General features: G+C 35.8%; 1 protein-coding gene across 2 annotated transcripts in view; it reads right to left on the bottom strand.

Moving 5' to 3' along the window:
* LONP2 (lon peptidase 2, peroxisomal) overlaps positions 1-21,648 on the bottom strand; it is a 115,133-nt gene that overhangs the window by 39,666 nt on the left and 53,819 nt on the right. For both annotated transcript variants that reach the window (XM_045891156.3, XM_045891155.3), the window contains exons 9-11: positions 16,989-17,139; positions 14,796-14,922; positions 11,188-11,321 (exon numbers count right to left, since the gene is read on the bottom strand). In XM_045891156.3, coding sequence (XP_045747112.1) covers positions 11,188-11,321; positions 14,796-14,922; positions 16,989-17,139 — 412 coding nt within the window. The remainder of the gene's footprint in view (positions 1-11,187; positions 11,322-14,795; positions 14,923-16,988; positions 17,140-21,648) is intronic.

Consider the following 21,648-nt stretch of genomic DNA (forward strand, 5'->3'; position numbering starts at 1 on the left):
AAGCCAAAGCCAAAGCCCAGTCCAGAACAAGGCCCCAACTCTCTTCAATTCTGTGAAGGCCATGAGAGGTGAGGAAGTTGCAGAAGAAAAGTCTGAAGCTAGCAGAGCTTGGTTCATGAGGTTTAAGAAAAGAAGCCTCTCCATAACATAAGAGTGCAAAGTGAAGCAGCAAGGGCTGATGGAGAAGCTGCAGCAGGTTATCCAGAAGATCTAGCTAAGATAATTAAATGAAGGTGGCTTCAGTAAACAACAGATTCTCAAGTAGACAAAACAGACTTCTATTTGAAGAAGATGCCATGTAGGACTTTCACAGCTAGAGAGGAAAAATCCATGCCTTCACAGCTTCCAAAGACAGATGAATCTACTGGGGGCTAATGCAGTTGGTGACTTTAAGTTAAAGCCAATGCTCAGTTACCATTCCAAAAATCCTAGAGCCCTTAAGAATGATGCTAAATCTACTCTACCAGTACTCTACAAATGGAACCACAAAGCCTGGATGACAGCACATCTGTTTACAACATGGTTTACTGAATATTTTAAGCCCTCTGTTAAGACCCACTGCTCAGAAAAAAAAGATTCCTCTCAAAATATTACTGCTCATTGACAATACACCTAGTCATCCAAGAGCTCTGATGGAAATGTACGAGATTAATGTTTTCATGCCTGCTGACACAACATCCATTCTGCAGCCCATGGATCAAGAAATAATTTTGACTTTTGAGTCTTATTTAAGAAATACATTTTTGTAAGACTATAGCTGCCATAGACAGTGACTCCTCTGATGAGTCTGAGTGAAGTAAATTGAAAACTTTCTGGAAAGGATTCCCCATTAGAGATGCCATTAAGAACGTTTGTGATTCATGGGAAGAGGTCAAATATCAACATAAACAGGAGTTAGAAGAAGTTGATTCCAACCATCATGGGTGACTTTGAGAGGTTTAAGACTTCAGTGAAGATGTGGTGGAAAGAGTAAGAGAACTAGAGTTAGAAGTGGAGCCTGGAGATGGGACTGAATTGCCGCAATCTCATGACAAAACTTTAATGGATGAGGACTTGCTTCTTACGGATGAGCAAAGAAAGTGGTTTCTTCAGATGGAATCTACTCCTGGTGAAGATGTTGTGAAGATTCTTGAAATGACAACTGAGAATTCAGAATATTATATGAACTTAGTTGATAAAGGAGCAGGGGTTTGAGAGGACAGGCTCCAATTCTGAAAGAAGTTCTACTGTGAGTAAATGCTACCAAAGAGCATCGCATGCTGCAGAGAAATCATTTATCAAAGGAACAACCGATGTGGCAAACTTCACTACTGTCTTATTTTAAGAATGTGCCTTCAATTTTCAGCCAAACTTTCAAACAACCTGATCAGTCAGCAGCCATCAACATCAAGGCAAGATCTTCCACCAGCAAGAAGATTATGATTTGCTTAAAGCTCAGACGATGGTTAACATTTTTAGCAATAAAATATTTTTAAATTAAGGAATATACATTATTTTTTTAGACATAATGCCACTGCACACTTAACAGACTACAAGACAGTGTAAATGTAACTTTTATAGGTACTGGGAAACCACAAAATTCATTTGATTCACTTTACTGCGGTGGTCTGTACCCGAACGCTCAGTATCTCCAACGTATGCCTGTATCCATTTTCTTCACTACTTGTCAATGAATCTATACATTACTTCCACACTTAACGCATCTTTACTGGTCTGCATCACAAATTAAGCAAATTCCTAACTTCTAAGAATTGCATTCAATATCCATCACAATATATGCCAAATTACCTTTCTAATCAAAGTTCCCACTATTCTGGAACGCCTTTTAGGCTGAAGGAGTGAACAGCACCCAGACCACAACTCAACAACATTTATGGAGCAAACTCTTGAGTAAGAAACTGGGCCCTAGGTTCCTTATCTGTAGAATGAGAAACTAGATGAGGTCTAATCTTGCCATACCAACTCATCACAGTGTCTTACATAACACAGCTATTCAGTTATGCCTGCTGAAATAAATCTTCATAACATCTCTGGACAAATGACAAATCACCAAAATAATTACTATTTTGATTTGTCAAAAGATTACCTGTCTTAATATGCTGGTTTTGTAAACATAAACATTTTTAATTAGTGAAAATTAATTATATAGTAATATTATTACTGAATGATTAAAAATCAATCTTTTTAATCGGTGAATCCAATCACACTGGACTCCTGAATGAAACATGCAGATTTGTTTGAACTGTTACTTGTGTGCATTCATGTACGAGGTGTGTTATTAGGTATACTAACAGCTAGTTGGCAGAGGGGTCATCCATGAACCAATAAAGGGGGATAGTGTTTACATCTCATCTCTTTAGTGTGGGTACGCACACATGGATCCAGACTGCATTTAGGCATGAAGAGAAAGATTTGTATGGCTGCAGTTATAAAAACAACTTTTTTTTTTTTAAACTGAGTCTACTTTAAAAAGGGAGATGAGATGCTGAGATTATAAGTGGTTTTGTCATTTCTTACAAGACAGTACAAGCATGTGCCTTGGGGCTAAACTGACCGTGGATACAATGCTTCTGAAAGCTTTCTCTTGGGAAGGCAGAAAGGGGAAAACAAAATACCTTAAAAACAAATCAGAAAAACCTGAATATTTCCAACTGTATAATTTGTGCTGTCAGTTTCAGGTTAATCTTTTCCAGAAAACCATGCTCCCAGCCAAAGGAAGCGTGTGCTAAGTGCGACTGAGATTCAAGTTACTGACCAGGGCTGCTAAGGCATTTGTGCTTGCATATTTTCAATCTGCCTTTTTTTTTTTTTTTTAAAGGAACTAGCTCTAATGGAGAAATCCGTGGTTCAAATGCCCAGAAAACCCCTCATGCTAGCAATAAAATCTTTTAAGTGCCTTTTGCCTATATTTAATTATTTTGGGGATGAACCTTAACATAACCAAATACCTTTTCTTTCAAATTCACCTACTAAACATTTCTACATAGTAACTATTAAGATATAGATGGAAATTATGTTGTAAAACATTTCTCAATTTTAGTAATAGTTATCTATTCACGAAAATAAAGAATATTAAAATAGAATACCTGGAAAATATTTCTTCCATCTGTTTATCCATTCCATTTAATTCTGAGATGTAAGCAAATGACCATTTGTCTCAATTTACTAAAAGCAATTTTAAAAAGCTACAATATCTATAAGTAAAATGAAGTTTTCAATGATCAATTCAGTGCCTCACAGCACTTTAAATACCAGCACACCTGAAACATTACACACCTAAAAATTATTTGTTTATATATTGACTTCATCCAATGGACTATACATATTTGTTAGAGGAGTCTTCTTTCATCTGCTTCCCAGGTCTAGTCTAGAACCTGGCACACAGTAAATGCTAGCTGACTCACTCACTGAATGAGTTAAAATTACACAAGGGTCCGGGACATAGGGTCTTTGTACAAGACAAAGGAGCATGGACCATTGTCTCTAAGCAGGTTTTGCGCATTAACACATCTCACTTCCTGTATTAGAGATTCAGAATATAGTCTTGGGAACGTTTTTGGATTATCAGTTAAAAGGCAGAGACTATTTGTAATATTAAAAATAAGTACTGTTTTCACTTCATCTAAAACTAATGATGTAATGTATGGGGATTAACATAAAAATTAAAAAAAATTTAAAAAAATTAAAAAAATTAAAAATAAATAAATAAAAATAAGTACTGTTTTAATATCTTGTAACTTAAAAGGCTGGTTTTGATCATATATGACAATAACACTCAAAAGGCCATGACATCTTCCTATATGATTCATTAAATGAAACAATGGCTTTTTAATTCTTTGACAATATTTGACTTTCCTGTCCCAAAACAGGGTTTAAATAACAAATGTTTGTCTCCTATCATACGTAAGTAGGGTTTTTCCCTCATTGTCACTTCCTTCCGGTCTACGTAGGCAAACAAATCTTTTTAAACCAGGCTAATATTGATGAGGCAACAATGAGTAAAGTAGTGTAAATGTCAGAAAAGATTATTTAGTATATCTTCAAGATACTGGCAGTATATACCAACATGATATTTTCTTTTCAGCATTAAAGCACTACTTGATTTTAGATGTTTGTACACAATATGCTGCTTAATAGGCCTCCAAATGCAAAGTATTTGCCACAGAAAGTCTCAATCTCTAGATTTATTTTTTATTTATTTTTTTTGGTAATCTTGGTTTGTAAAATCCAATTAGCTGTAATAAAACCCTACAAACCCCACAGCTTTAGAAACCAGCAAGCCAGGTGCATTGGGACTAAAACTCTCTTAGTCCATATTCCTCAACAGTTAACCTTAGTTCCTTTGACTATTAGAAAATTGTATTTGCCCTGAGCCACTAATACAATCAAAGGAAAGATAAGCATGAACAGGTGAAACAGGACTTTAAATACTGAAAATGCAAAACTGGTTTAAAACTTCTAAGCCCTGTCTGTGCGACCTGGGTGTCTGATAAGAACTCAGCTCAAGTATGATGCATGGACAACAGCACGAACTTCAGTGTTGGATTAGAAAAAGCCTTCTGACAAAGTTCCTTACATCGTGATGACTGTTGAATCGTTACAGCCTTTTAGATTAGTAAATTCTATAAGAATAAGCAGAGATTTTCAAAGTTGTGCTGCTTAAAGATTAGGAAAATGTAGGCCAATTTAAATCCAGCTTCCATGAATACTAACAGTGGGATTTGTCACACAGTGTTCAAAGACCTCTTAACCATCAGACACAGGCATCTCTTCAGAAACAGATTAAAAATCTGACTTCTCGGTATTATAACAATCTAAAATAAACAGCCAAAGCATCTGGTGTGTGGTTTTTGGGTTCAGAGGCACACACCCAAATTACTCTCTCTTTTTTTTCTCACCAGAAAGGAAGATATGGGATTCAGGTTCAGGCATTTGAGGACGTTTACATGTAACTGGAACCAAGTAATAGGAAACTACTCCATTATCTTTGCCTCACTAAAAACAGCCTTTAACAAAGTTTTTATGTCCCCAAAGAAACAAACAAGAACACTGACAAAATCCACATTAAAAGCTGACAAATAAAGGTTGTTTCAATGGTTGCTAAAGAATTACTCATTTGCTTGTGGGTCTTATTAAGCTTTTATCCCCTGAAGGCTCACCCAACAGAATAATGTAGCTACTTTTAACTGTTTCTGCAGCACAGAAATTTCCACTCTCTATTAACAACCAAACCACAGGTTTTCTTTAGAACTCTAAACAAACTATTTCAACTCTCAGAAATGGGGTTTGTATTAATAGAAATGAGATGTATAAAAGCCTTCTTTAAGCAAAAAATAGAATCTTAGAGCCATCTTCAAGATGACCCCCAATAATCCCCACCTCCTAGAATTCACATGCCTGTGTAGTGCTATCTCTCACTGTACCGGGTTGGTCTGTGCAGCCAACAGAATGTGGGAGGGTGAGGATTAGAAGAGACTGTAGCTTCTGTCTTAGACTCTCTATTTCCCTTTTCATGTATCACACTCACGGGGGAGGGGGAAGGAGGAGGGCCGGTGTGCAGGAAGCCAGTGGCCATGTTGTGAGCCTATGTGGTGAGAGACTAAAGACCTGGCTAATGGTCAACAAGGAACAGAAGTCGGCTAACCACCAGGTAAGTGACCTTGGAAGACAGCTTGACTATAACCTCATGGGAGGTCTTGAGCCAGAACTCCCCAGCTAAGTTTAAGCTGCTCCTGAATTCCTGACCCACAGACATTGTGGGATGATAAATGTTTGTTAAATGCTTTAATCTACTAGATTTTAGGGTAATTCGTTACACAGCCTTAGATAACTAATGTAAAATCCAAAAGATAAAGATAGTTCTGCAACAAGTAAAAGACTGCTCCAGGAAGTCAAAGATAAAAGAATTTAGCAAAAAGTTACATAAAGCTCCGAGGTCACTTCCTAATAACATTATATACAGTATTCTCCATTAAAAAAGAAATGCATTCATGACAGTGGACAAGAGAATGGGTATGACTGAGATTTACAGAAGACTGATTAAAAAAAAAAACTGAAAGGATCAAAACACTTGATTCTCCTGCAGAAACAGCTTCCTGTTTTGGTTACAAAGGAGCCACACTTAAAATAACTATCATAAAGGACACTTAGGGCCTGAGAAATCAATGGCAGGAAGCCACAACAAAGAACCTTGAAGGTGGCCTGACAGAAGAGGACTCCTCCTGGAAACGGATCCAAGAAAGGCTAAGAGAAGAGCTAGCCTCAGAAATGAGCGGGAGGTAAACGGACAAAAGCACAAGCAAGGACCAGGCATCCAAACCCCTTAGCACATGGTTCTTCCCATGGCATCTGACCCCCTGGCAGTAGCAGTACTAAGCTGACTTAGTGGCTGTGGCAGGATACCTTTCCTCCCCCAGTCAGCAGTGTGGTGCACTGGAAGAATTAAAGTTAATGAATGAGGAGAACTGGTGCTTTTATAAAATTCAAATATTTTATCTTGATGCATTTTAACTATAAAGTTGTCTGGAAGGGACATACCAAAAAAATTAAGGATACTCTATCTACCTCCTTCCACTTAATATTTGGTTGATTTTACTGCCATACACAAGGTAAATGTATCAGAGAAACAATACATGTCAAAATGCAACCCAGTCAAACTGAGATCCAGACCGAACTACAGAAATTGCCACAGTTAGATGTGTGGTCTAGCCAGCATTTTATGGTCAGCAGGGTCCCCAGGGAATCTATCATGAAAGGACAGGCATGTTTTCACTGACATCAAATCCAATGGCTTATGACTCAAACCACCCAACCACTCGGCTTTTTTTCTGACTTACAGCTTCTATTTTCCTAGGGACTGGGAAACAGATAGCCAAGTTTATAAATATGTATCTGTTAACAGAATCAAACAGGCAAGGCATAGTGTTTATTGGGGAATGTTGTGAAGGGATATGAACTGAATCCGAGGCAAGCTAGCCGGCTACTGAGACTCCTGTACAAATGAGATTTTATCATAGTCAATTAGGTGAGGAGTGGTGGCCCAAGGGCACAAAACAAAGGCTATATAGGCTGGTAATTTCTTCACAGGTTTTGTTTTCTGCCTACTTTGGTTATCATCATTATTTCTATTCAACATCTTCTTGGAGGTCCCATCTAGTGCATTAGGGAAGACATGAAATAAAAGGTATAATGACTACAAAGGAAGAATAGAAATTGACATTATTTGCATTTGTGATGACTGACGGTGTACGAAGAAAATCCAGAAGAATCTACAGTTAGAATTAACAAGTCAATTTTCTGGATATGGGTGAATACAGTATTCCCATACAGTAGCAACAACAACAAAATCATAAAATAAAATATTAGAAATACCATTTGCAATAATATACATACACAAAGATCAAATAACTAGGAATATATCTAAAGAAAAAATATGCAAAAGCTCATCACCGAAAACTATTAAAACACTTAAAACATTTATTAAGACTTAAATGAAGCTGGTCATAAATTAGGAGATATGATAATATCAAATTGTCAATTCTCCCTAAACTGATGTACAGATTCAATGCAGAGTCAAACTATCAGGAGATTTTATTTATTTACTTATTTATTGGTGGAAACTGACAAGCCGATTCTAAAATTTACATGGATATTTGAAGGACCTACAACAGCCAAGGCAATCTTGAAAAACAAGCTGGAGGACTTACACTAAACTAGCTATCCAGACTGTCTAGGGTGTCATTCTTGAAACTGTATGATGCCATCACTGGAAATTTCATCCCAAGCCCAGAGTACCTATTCACTTCTCACACGTTAGCTAGTTTAATTCATTTTTCCTATAAGTATCTGTGATCTTCATAACATAAACACAGTATTGCTTTAAGTGATTTTTAAAAGCTAATTTATAATGGCATCTTACATACCTCATGAATAACCATTAAATCTGTGTTCTTTTTTTTTTCCTAACTTTTCAATCCTCTCTATAAAATAAGAAACTAATAGCTTGAGGTTAAGTTTAATGTAGCTTCTCTAATAAATACTGTATTTTTCAAAAATAGAGCCTGCTCCATATTCTGAAAAACTGTAAGAATTGATTACAATACAAATCCTTTCCTGAGGATAATTTTTGATGAGAAACTCTTACCAGATGCTAAGTGGACACATATGATACAGAAGTACTTGAACAAATGGACATTTGCCCAACTTTTTACAGAGAAACATCCAAGGATGCAAAGTTGAATAAATCAGACATTTGTGTATGTAGCAAAAGGTAGGCAAAAAGGAGAATAAAACTTTAGCCACATATTTTTTTTCATCTCCCAACCCAACTAATATCCCAGAAAGGAAAAGAGCAATTCAGAATACACTAGTAAACATGCAGAAAACATGGGCATCACTGCTTTTATGAATTATTTCCCATACTTTATGGGTAAGCAACCGAAAAAGGTAAAATATTCCTCCTCTAACGTGGATCAACTATAAATCCCACGAGGCTTTTAAAACTCCGTTATTATTTGTTCTGTTTAACTGCCAGTTCAGACCCCACAAATACAAAGACAACTGTTCCCAGACCAGTGTTTCTGGGCCTACTCCAGAAAGTGTGTTTGATACACTGGAGGTTTCTGCCTGTTTTGAAGCTTGTGGCCTGAAATTACTTTTCTTCCTGGCAGTAACTCTAAGTCCAGCAATATTTTTAACATTAAAAATAACTCCCTCACTACATTCCTTGAAATTTCTAAAACAACTGTCCTATTTTATACTCTAATTTTAAAGAATTCATTTCTTAATGAGAAACTTTCAATTATTAAGCCATTTGAACTTTACAGCATAAAAACCTGTTATCGACCCTTTTGTAGGAATTTTCCTTTTGGATTGGTTGAGTTGATAAACACTAATTTCAAGATACCTTATAATTATCTTACTAAAATCTGGAGGAGTCATTTACAGTAAACTCAAGGGCATCTTACAATATTAGAAGTAGCTTAGAGTCCATAGGCCTCTAATGAGAACCATAACCAAAACCATCATTAAGAGACAAGGATTTATCCTAATTATTTATTTATCTGTATGACCTAGGTAATATCTTTACTTAAATCTGCTTAGGTATGTTATCATGTGAGATTTGTTCTGTGAATCATGTATTAAGAAAAAATAACCAGGGGTGCCTGGGTGGCTCAGTCAGAAGAACATGTGACTCTTGATCTTGGGGTCCTGAGTTCGAGCCCCACGTTAGGTGTAGATAATTACTTAAATAAATAAAAACTTAGAAACAAATAAATAAATACACGTTGCCATGAAAAACTGCATGTTCCCACATAGCTCACAAGTTGTTTGAACAAGTTCTTGAATATTTCAGGGTTATCTTTAAATAGCTAATATGATCACAGACATTATTGGAAATATGCTAATGGATATATGTATACACATTAAGTACTGCATAACTATGGGAAGTTTCCTTTGGCAACAAATCCCTCTGAATATATTTGTATAAATCTCCAAACATACCATCTCAATCCTAAACACAATTTCCAAAATAACTAGATAAACTCATTTCACTGTCTGCCTAGAACAAAAAGACATAGGCTCAGGTGCTTCAGCCCACAGCACAAAGGGAGTGTTCTAGAATAAAAAGGGGGAAATTCAGGAGGATCTAGGCCTTATATTTAGAAAGAGAAGAAGGGGAAAAATACCTCAGTTCTCCACTGTCACTGTCAGCTACGCCAGTAATTCCATTCTTGATAGGCTATCATTCACCTAAGGCACTTTTTAAAAATTCAGATTTTTGAAAATGATGGCCTGAACATGTGTTTATCTTTAAACTTCCTCTCCAAATCCTACTAAAATGACAATTAAGAAATTAAAAAAGTACAAACCCTTAACAACAAAAAGAGTAAGAAAGAAGACAACAGCTAATCAGAGATGCTGACAATATTTTGGAAAACAGAAAGTGGGTCGACAGGAAGGAACAAACATTTAGGCTAGAGAAAGGAGAAACCTTAATGTTATCCATAAAATGCTATAAAGGCTCAGGAATTTGAGGTACCCCTGAAAATATCAATGAAGAATGGTACTAACAGAAAAATGTTAAAGTCTGTGGGAGAAACAATTAGAGCTTAAGATCCCTACGCCCACTCCATATAGCAAGGACACCACCCCTCCTCTCCAGTTCAACAGAAGATGGGAAGTTTATTTCTCCCTGGAGAAAATGAACCAGGGAGGTTCTTGGCACAGTGCGAGCAGGGGTGAAGCATCATACTGGCAATAGGAGGATTATATGAAAGTCCATTCTTTTGATGATAAAGTGTAAAAGGCACTGTGCTTAGCAACAGAAGGAAAAACAGGGAAGATGTTTACATCTATTCCACTAAGTGTATCACAAATTACAGTTCTTCAACAGCACTCATCAAACTGTTCTAGAAAGAGCTATGGAAATGGCAGAACATCTAATAAACCTCTTCACTATAGAAAATTTCAATTCCCTACTACTCAAGTCATGTTTGTTAAAGCAAGTTTTGGCAAGTTGTGTAGCAGCATGATATGATGAACGGAGACCCCGTATGCATCTGCAGCAAGAAGTTAAAACATTCTAACTGGGTACCAATGGAAATGTTCACATTTGATTAATTTTAGGAATAGAAACCTTCCCTTTCTTTCCCTATCACCACCTCCACATTATTTTTTTAAGAAAAAAAAATTTAAATTACATTTTAATTGTATACCTATCGAAGAAAACGTGTGAGGAAAACAAATTATGACATATAAAGCTCTTCCAGAGTATAAAGATCTACCCTTGCAGTATTTGGACAGCTTGGATTTTTAACTGGTGTAATAACTTTCTATGCTATAAATACTGAAAGACTTTACAACAGTCTGGATCAGAAAGAAAAAAAGAGAACACCAGAACCCATACATAAAGCACACCATCATAAATCTGGAGAAATTTATGATATCCTTAAAGCACTGATATTGAGTATTATTCCAGCTGAAACTCTGTACTATTTGTAAAAGAGAATCCCCTTGATAAAATACATCAGTGTTGAGTTATTACTTACTCATTGGATGTATCTACTGGTGGAGTAGTAGGTACCACTGCTCCAAGGGCCACCCAACACCATCCCTCCATATTCAACTTTGTTTGCTATTGACTCTTACCACCAAGCCCAAGAGCCCCAGATCAACATCACAGACCTTCTCCCTCAGCCACATCAGAACGGTCCAACTTGGCTTCTTTATGTTGTCCTTCTGCCACCTTCACAGCAACAGCTCGGCAAATGGCCCCAAACTTCCTGTCCAGAGATCGAACCCCTGCCTCCCTGGTATACCTGTCATCAAAGGAAAATATTTTATTTTTGGCTAAACACCACCTGTAAAAACAGAAATAATATGATTAACATTTATACTAAAGAAACAGTATACATTTAAAAGTTCATTACATTTGCTTAAGTACTAACTTCCTCACATTTAAAAATTCCTCATTAAAGTACTGTTATTTCTTATATATTCAGATGTATTTTCAGCTATAACTTTCCCCTTCATAGGGATTTTTATCTTTAACTATTATCCTATACTTAAAAACAAATCCTTGGTTCTTCAATTTATACTGCCAAAGTAAATTTGGCAGCACATAAGATATCATTTACTCCTTGATGGTATGTGTAAGAGCTTTCTTAAGCAAAATTAGTCAATTTAAGAAATTTCTACATGAATTTATTATACTTGAAATATTGCTGAAAGAATCAGAAAAATAAAATTGTCCCAACTAAAGCAAAAGTTAATCTTAGAAAGAAATCTAGTTTTTACTAGGAACTGTGCTAGTCACCTCTATTCAGTGTATTTTCTTAGAGACTTCTAAAGAAGGAAAATATGCTGATATAAGCATAGTGAATTTGTGAAGAAGATTCTAAATGTGGTTAAGCAGAGCTGTCTTAAAAAAACTTATGTTAGACTCAAATTCTATATGCCACTTCATAAACCATTATATAACACAGCCATTTTTGGCCACCCAGCTTTGAATGGATTTGAATAGGTAGCATCAGATAGAGAATATAGATTTATCTGAAAAACTGGATTTGATTAGGCACTCAGACACATATTCTAGACTTTAGGGAATCAGATCTCAAAACTTCTGAGAAAGGACAAATAAAAACTCTTGGCAAAAACACTCTAAAGTAAAACTCATTTCAATCAAAGGGATAGGAGGAGGTAAGCATAAAGTCCGTTATTACACAACTGCATATAATTTCAGTAAGGAAGAAAACAGGGGGGCATGTTAAAAATAAACAAACCAACATCTAAAAACAAAAACAAAAACCCAATGTAACTTTCTAGACAACTCAACTGATGAGCTCAGATTAAAGGTCTGGACAAAAGATGAAAGAACAGGGATTGAGGAAGCTTACAGGAGAATGACATGAACATGAAGAAATAATACCAGGAAGTTCAGAATAAACTTTCAGAAATAATGACATCCATAACAACACAAATGAAATACTGTTCTTTTTTCTTTTGTTTCTTTTAAGGTTGTCAGAATAATGGGTCAGGAGCTAATGCAGGCAGTATAACATTAACAGCTGACTGAAAGAAACGAGACACAACCACCCCTATTTAGTATTTTTAAACCAAAAAGGGAAGAATCACCAGTATTCATAAGAAGTGGCTGATGTTTCCTATCTGTGACATGAGCATGAAGATGCTATATATGTCAATTTCTAGAAGACCTAAAACTAATGATAATCAAGATGGAAAAAAATTCATTTGCTGCAACAGTAGCTGAGACCAACAAAAAAATATACGTAATTGCAAACTTCTACATTTGGGTTTTATAAAATTCAACCCTACCCTAAAAGTACAGAATGAGACAGACCAAATTTAGCAGAAATTCATATGAAAAACAACTAAAGATGTTCAGTAACTGTAAGTGCAACAGGCAAGAGAATAACCTAAAAGAGCTAAGAGTCTTGAGACACAGTCATAAAATAATATAATCAAAATAGGAAAGCCGGTGGTCTTATACCATGAACTACTCAGGCTACATGTGAAATACTGAGTTCCACTCTGTGTTTCATTTTAAAGGGGACACTGATTTCACAGGCAGCATTCAGAAGACGACTAATCAGAAAGGTGAAGCCTTGAGAGTGGGTCAAGAGGAATGATAAAGAGAAAAGGAATATTTAGCTTGAGAAAGAGAACATTTATGGGAAGTGGACCTGACTTTTTTTTTTTTTTTTAATGCCAGAAGGGCTGTACAAGGGAGGAATTTACCCTTAGATTCCAGGTGCACAACTAGAAAATTATAGGGAGGTGAACATAAAGATTATTTTGTAACAATTTATTTACTTACAGAGGAGTAGACAGCAGGGAGCCATCTAGCACTGGAGGAACTCAAGTAGGCTAGGTACACAGGGAGGGAGGTGGGACTAAATGAGATCTAAGACCCCCACTCCTCCTCCTGAACATTATGGGTCCACGACTATGGCACACAAAAAGATGAAAAACACATCAAAAGATGAAAAACTGTACCCTAATCTCGGTAACTAATCAAACAGCCAAAACTGCTTGGAGTAGCAAATACCTGTGCTGTTTTAAAAAATATTAAAACTGTTCAGACATTTAATGTCCATAGCTTTTAATATTTGATGTTTTGAGCTAATACATATATAAAAAAGAAAGAGTTCTCCAAGCAACAACTGGGAAATACAAATAATGATTACTTTTTGAAGTCATTATTATTTCGATCCAGATATTTTTGTTCTCTCACTCATATTTTACAGAGGGGGAAGCTATCAAAAAGGTTAAGTGACTTGTTGAAAGTTACCCAAAGGTATCAGGGGTGTTATCTGGAATAATATTATTGTTGGAAGACTTCGGCATATAAATCACCTAATTTATTTCTCCTGGCATTATCCACACAATGAATCACAAGTTAAGCAAAGGAACTCCCAGGTCAGATCTAGTCTTACTGTTTTGTGAATAAATTTAAATAGACTTCCAAATAGACTTCTATAAGAAGGCTGGCTTAGATCAAAAAGCAGTCTAACTGGCCAAACTCTAAGTCAAAGTTCAAAATGGAGAGATACTTTGCTTCTCCAGAAAAACAGCAGTTACTGTGAGGAGGACTGCGCAAGGAGTGTTTGGCAGCCTGACACAATTTGCCAGATGATGCAATGGATCTGTAACGCTGAGCCAGGAAAAGTAAGGGGCTGTTGCAGATATAAATTCTCAACAGGGTATATTTTCCATTCAAACATGCAATCTATAAATCAGACAAAGCAATACTCTACTCAGATAATTTACGTACTGCTTGCCACAGGCTTAAGCACTTGGTAGCTAACTTGGGAAAGCACCCTCTCTATCGTTCTGGTGTTAATTCCAAAAATGAAAATTATAAGGATTTTTAAAATCTCTCAAGGAGAAGAAAAGAAAATCTGAATAACTTAAAACAGGTGTTTCAAAGTAACAATGCAATTCTTAAGAGAATTTAACTTTTAAGATCCTGGGGCATATAAGGTGTCTCAATATTTTCCTTGTTTTTGATTCTTAATTTATCAAGTGAATCCCTTAACACCACTCTTGTGAAAAAGCTGAAATTCTGGCTCAACTAAAGTCCTCAGCTATGAAGATACTCTAAGTACTTTCCCTATGAATTTCTGCCTAATATGGAGCCCTGTGTAAATCAAGTTATGGGAATGCTTGCTAGGAATCTGGTGGAGAGAAAGAAATGGATGCTGTGAGTTGCCAGTAAAATTGTTTCCTTTTCAGACTCAAACATTACCGAGGCCTCAGGATGGCTGACTAACCTGGTGATGATGTCAAGAGTAGTAACCTGTGGGATCTGAATCTGCTGAGGAGTCAGTCCATGCTGTTCCAGTTGCTTTGGGATCAAGTGCCTGTGGGCAATCTCGATCTTCTCCTCTTGTGTATACCCTAGGAAAAAAGTGATCTTATTTTGCAATTATTCACACAGCTTCCACAGTGCCATGCTTTTTTAAACAAATCAAATGCAGATTTAATGGATCTTGGATTTAGAATGAATTTAAGTGTTACTTCAACTAAGATTATAACCAGAAGAAATTTAATCTCCAATTAGTAATTGTTAAAATTTCCAACTTTGTCCACAAATAAAAAAAGCACTTACTAAGCACAAGTTTGAAAGTCTCTTGATTAAATAATGTATCTCTCAAGGAAGAGGAAAACTCTCAGTCAAATCTCTAAGATAATTATCTCCTTAACTCAAATGTGAATTTTTACTATTTAACAGGCAAATAATGCAGCTCTTGTCTTTAGCATAATTTCTTACATAAGTAAAACAACTTACAACAACAACAAAGGATTCAAGTAAGTCACTGGTGGGTTCTAAGGCAAGAGCTGCAAAGGAGCTATTTTCAGAACCCTGGCTATAAATTTAAGCAACAAAACAGAAACTAAGACACCCCTACAGAAGTTTTTTCCCTATACATATTGGAATTATAGATTTAATTTATATAGTTAAAAGACTATGTTCTTATTTATTTGAAAGCCTCAGTAATATAGATTTACTTTGTCTTCAAATCCTGTAAGAAAAAAATTCTCCCTAAATTAATTGCCCCCTTCTCATTTAACAAGAAAAAAAAAAAAGAAAGATGAACGGATAAGGCAGCTTTTGAGTAGAAAAAGGAAATAAGAAATGCCCAAACAGAAGATGGGATAATCAAACCTGCAGGAAGAGAATGGCATATGTCTACCGGTACAGCAGCTGTAGAGATTATTTTACTTCACGTCAGTGTATCTTATGGATTCCTGGCTTAACTGGGAGTTCCCAGGCAATTGGGTCTCATTACTTATTTATTTTAGTCTTTTTTTTAAAGATTTTATTTATTTATTTGACAGAGAGAGAGCACAAGCAAGGGGAGTGGCAAAGGGAAAGGGAGAAGCAGGCTCCCCACCGGGCAGAGAGACTGACATGGGGCTCAATCCTAGGACCCTGGGATCATGACCTGAGCCGAAGGCAAATGCTTAACCGACTGAGCCAGCCAGGCACCCCTATTTTAGTCTTATAAATACGCACAAAGCAATTTTTTACTCCATCATATTTTAAAACTAAGTATCGGAACCTGCAGGGCTCACAGAAAACTAAGAAATGCAATTATCATTCACTTGATAGTAAAAATTTATTTCAAATTAGTATGAAATACATATTAGATTATATTTAGAATCAAAATATATTTTGATTCTTGTCTATTTTCATTTTAACAAATACCCACTTATGTTTCACCCCTCTAGGGAAAAATAATTCTAAGCAATTAAAAGAAAGTGGAAACACTGGGGTTTTTTAGTGTTAGTAACTAAAGGACTTTATCTTACACACTACAGTGAAGGAGAAGACATGGTAAAAAGAAAAAAATTGGGAACTACTTGACAGAAACTAAAAAGAAGAGGAATTTAAAAGCACCCTGCCCTGCACTTTTATGTAAAAGTGAGGCCAGATGTAATAAAGTTCAGCAACTCTTTAGGACTCTCATTCACTTAATGAGAATAAATGATAACACTTTCTCAGACATAGTAAAAACTTCAAAATCTTATAGACAAGAAGCTAAATTGACCATGTAAAGATCTATTTTTGGTTTTTAGACACTCATTTTGAAAAAAAAATGATTTTTTTGTATAAGTTTAGAAATTGTCTCAAGAAGAATGTCTTATTTTCTAAGACATTGGGAAACATTTTTTTAATGCCAAGAATTTTTTAATGCAAAGTTAAGTCTGAAATTGTTATGCAAATTTTATTCTTGATGTCTTACAGAACATACACATAATCTTATATGTCATGGTTAAAACAAAGTTTTGTTGTTCCAGACTTTGAATTTACATAAAAGCTGGTTTATACCATACTTAGAACTTTGAAGGTCATACACTGGCAAATCAATTTTTTACTCAAATCTCCACAGCACAACTTAAAGGGCTTTGCTCAGAAAGGAAAAATTATCAAATAATGATTTTATTTATGAATCAGGTACCTGGGACCTGAATGATCTCCATTCTGTCCAACAAGGCAGGTGGAATAGTTGCAGTGGTATTGGCAGTAGCTATAAAAAGAACTTGGGAAAGGTCAAAGGCCACATTTAGATAATGATCTGTGAAGTTATGGTTTTGTTCAGGATCCAACACCTGTGAGGGAACAATAAACATTTAAACAAATTCAGTAATTACAATAGAAAGCTAAAACACACATGAAACGCACATGATGTACTAGCAACGTTGGTATTTCTGGTCAATATAGTTAGCTTGAGGAACATGGGGATAACACCAAAACCTGAGCACCATTCTTTACGTTACCCACATTCTAAATACTTAAAAGTGCTCAATGTCAAAATTTTTGAAAATATATAAAAGTAGAGAGAAGCAAAAATTATCCCTTCAAGCTCTGTTCTTAAATCTATCTACTAATGATTGACTGTGTGGTCATAAGCAAGTTACCAATCCTACAGAACCAGTTTCCCTCTTGCTAACACATCCTCTCTTAACTGCTTTGGGAACATAAAGTAAACGTGTAGACTATTTTGAAATTCTTAGGTTAAAGTGTAAGATAATCAGTATACTTCTCAAACATTATCAGTAAGTCTGGTTATAAAGTCTTTAACTGAAAGGAGAATTCCAAATAAAAGTAAACTAGTAAAAATTACTATGCTACTATATTCTGATACAGCACAAGGAAAAATTCACTTTTAAAAAATGCGTTAGAACAAAATTTTTGTTTTTGATGAGCAAAATATCAGTATCTCTTAAAATATTTTATTTGGGAAATTATATAATTTATCAATTAGATTCTTAAAACTGAACAACTGGATAAGAGAGAATGTATCTTCTTTAGGTTATTGCTCAAATGCTCCAACTCACAGGCACTCATGGTGGAGAGGTCTACATAGGACTTGGTGCCTTCTACATGTTCTAAACCTTTAACATATTATCACTTTCATTTACATTAGATTAGTATAAATATAAACAGGGTTGATATACATATTCAGAAAGGAAGTAAATGGACTAAAATATTTACCAATGATAATTTTACCACAGCACCAGCTTTTCCTCGCTTCTGATTCCCTTTCTAAGCTTTACTTATTGTTAAACATATCTACAAGTTAGTCTTAATTCAAAGCCCTTTACAGAGAATCTTGACTTTGGTAAACATTCATTATTATTGGAAACTCAGTGTTTATGTAGAATACAATTCCCAGAAAGTTCTACTATTTATATTTTCACAAGACTTAGTAATGTTTAACCTTATAAAAATAAGGTACTTTTGAGATATCAAAGACCATACTAATTATGTCCAGTACAGAACTGGTTAAGAGTAATCTTACTGTCTACCAATTATCTGAAAACTGTTAATCAATGTATGGAAAATAGGACAATCTTAGTTAAATCCATTATCCAGTTAAATAAAAACCTATTCTTTAATGGCTCTAATTAAATCTAACACATGTTGGATAAGTTTTAGAAATGGCTGTGAGACCTGTCCAAGTGAAGTAATTTTTTCTCTTAAAATTAAGACAATGGGGTTTAAGGAAAGTAGGGAAATTAATAAATGAATGATTCTGAACTATGAATAAGGTCTTTTAAAAAATGCATTACAGGACATCTGAGTTATAAGAAGAGAAAACCAGTGATGTCCAATTTGCTTGCCTCTGCCTTTTCCTTAGGAAAACACAGAAGAATATGTAGAGGGGAGAGGGGTGGGGGATGGGTTAGCCTGGTGATGGGTATTAAAGAGGGCACGTACTGAAATGGAGCACTGGGTGTTATATGCAAACAATGAATCATGGAACACTACATCAAAATCTAATGATGTAATGTATGGTGATTAACATAACATAATAAAAAAAAATCAGAAACACTGATCAATCACTTCTTGGCCTTTTGGCTAGGATTAAGTGCAGAAACACTGATCAATAGCTAGATAAAAAGAATTTCTAGTAATCACTATTCAGATGACACCTTAAGGTAAACTGGTGAGTCCTTGGAGAGATAAAAATCACAGTAAGAATCTTTTCTTAAAAAAAAAAAAGAAGAAGAAGGTAGCAGGAGGGGAAGAATGAAGCGGGGGAAATTGGAGGGGTAGACGAACCACGAGAGACGATGGACTCTGAAAAACAAACTGAGGGTTCTAGAGGGGAGGGGGGTGGGAGGATGGGTTGGCCTGGTGGTGGGTATTGAGGAGGGCACATTCTGCATGGAGCACTGGGTTGTTATGCACAAACAATGAATCATGGAACACTACATCTAAAACTAATGATGTAATGTATGGGGATTAACATAAGAATAAAAAAAAAATTAAAAAAAAAATCTTTTCTTAAAGAGTAATCTTTTTTTTTAAAAGATTTTATTTATTTATTTTAGAGAGAGAGAGTGTGCACATGTGGCAGGGGGCGGGGGGGGGAAGCAGCAGAGGGAGAGGGACAAGCAGACTCTCTGCTGAGCCAGGAGTCCCAGGATCCCAAGATCATGACCTGTGCAGAAGGTAGACGCTTAACTGACTGAGCCATCCACATGCCCCACAGTGAGAACTTTATAGCCATCAAACCTCTGCTTTTTCCCTGAACTTTAGAGAGCCAAGGCTTCCATGGACCAACTCATCCACAAACAGGAGCTGTTTTCAAGAACAGCTAGAGCTGTTTTTTCTCTCTTCTCATTCAAAGGTTTTTCTACATCCATCCTAGGATTATAATTCCTACCTACACAGTCCGACTGGAAATGGAAATAGCCATGATGTGACACTTTATTCTTAGGATCATGAAATCAGATAGCTGTGAAAACCAGTAGCCTAGCAAAAACAGTGGGAGGGGGCAGAATAGGTTTAGAATTCCCAAAAGCCCTTTCCCCAAACATAGTAATGTGAATATACCTAATGCTACTGAACTGTACACTAAAAAATGGTGAAGATGGCAAGTTTTATGTGTATTTTACTGAAACTAAAAAGCAAAAGCTAAAGGAAATCATGCCTAAAGAATTACAGGAAACTATGTGAATGAGGTCTTAACAAAGAGAAAATACCAATAAAAAGTCAGGGATTATTAATAAAGAAGCAAATCGCAAATAGAAATCTGAGTTGAAAAATACAGTAACAAAAAATTCACTACAGGGGCTAAATGTAAATAGCAATTTCAGCTGACAGAAATAAGAATCAATGAGGACAGGTCAATTGATATTGTCCAGTCCGATGAACAGAAAGAAAAAGCAAGGCAAAGAAATGAACAGTGCCTCAGAGACCCATCAGACACTATAAAGACTGCCAACATACTCATAATGGCAGTCTGAGAAAAAGAGGAGAAAGAGAAAGGGGCATAAAGAATACCTGAAAAAATAATAGACATTAACTTATCAATTTGATGAAAACCAGTAATCTACACATCTACGAGGCTCAACAAAAATGAAGTAGATGCAGGGATTAAAACCTAGACCTACCATAGGTCAAACTGTCAAAAGACAAAGACAAAGACAGATTCTTTAAAGCAATGAAAGAAAATACTGCTTTCATTAAACACAAGGAAGCCTCCATAAGATTAACAGCTGACTTTGCTTTAGAAACCATGAGGGATGGAAAGCAGGAAAGGAAATACTGAAAATGCTAAAAGAAAAAAAATCTGTCAAGCAAGAATTTTATATACAACAAAACTATCCTTCAAAAATGAAGGAGAAATTAAGGTATTCCCATATAAAAAACACTGAGAGAATTTATAGCTAGTAGACCACACTACAAGAAATACTAAAGGCTAAAGTGAAAGGACACTAAGCTGTATCTACACAAAGAAACAAAGAACACTAGTTAAAATAATTACATTGATAAATATAAAAGACAGTACAAATATATTTTTTAACTCTGACCTTCTCTTATCTGATTCAAAAGACTTCATACAGCAATAATTACAGTTGGTTCTCATTACTGATGGTTTCTGCATTTGCAAATTTGCCTAGAATTTATTTATAACTCAAAAATTAATACTTGTGCTTCTGCAGTCATTTGCAGACACAGGAAAACACACAGCCCAAGATGGATGTTCCCAGCTGGGGTCAAACAAGATGATGCTCTGCCTTCTTGTTACAGTTCCCATACTCTAAACAAGTATCCTCCTTTTGCAGCCTATTTAGTGCCATGTTTTTGCACTTCTGTGCTTTTCGCTAGTGATTTTGCTGTTTAAAAGACCCCCCAAAGCAGTACTTAAGTGCTGTCTAGTGTTTGTAAGTGCAAGGCTGTGACGAGCCTTATGGACAAAATACACGTGTTATAGAAGCTTCATTTAGGCACGAGTTATAGTGTTGATGGCCATGAGTTCAATGTTAATGAATAAACAGTATATATTAAGTAAAGCAACTTTATTTATTTGTTTGTTTTGTTTTGTTTTGTTTTAAGATTTTATTTATTTGACAGAGAGAGACACAGCGAGAGAGGGAACACAAGCAGGGAGAGTGGGAGAGGGATAAGGAGGCTTCCCGCGGAGCAGGGAGCCCGATGCGGGGCTTGATCCCAGGACCCTGGGATCATGACCTGAGCCGAAGGCAGACACTTAACGACTGAGCCACCCAGGCGCCCCAAGTAAGGCAACTTTAAACAGAAACACAAATAAAACAAGGTTATGTACTGATCAAATGACAAACTGGCTGTCAAAGAAGCCTATTTCT

Source organism: Mirounga angustirostris, unplaced genomic scaffold, assembly GCF_029215605.1.
Source record: "Mirounga angustirostris isolate CCGP_5_RB_7025 unplaced genomic scaffold, mMirAng1.0.hap1 SCAF_16, whole genome shotgun sequence".
Classification (NCBI taxonomy): domain Eukaryota; kingdom Metazoa; phylum Chordata; class Mammalia; order Carnivora; family Phocidae; genus Mirounga; species Mirounga angustirostris.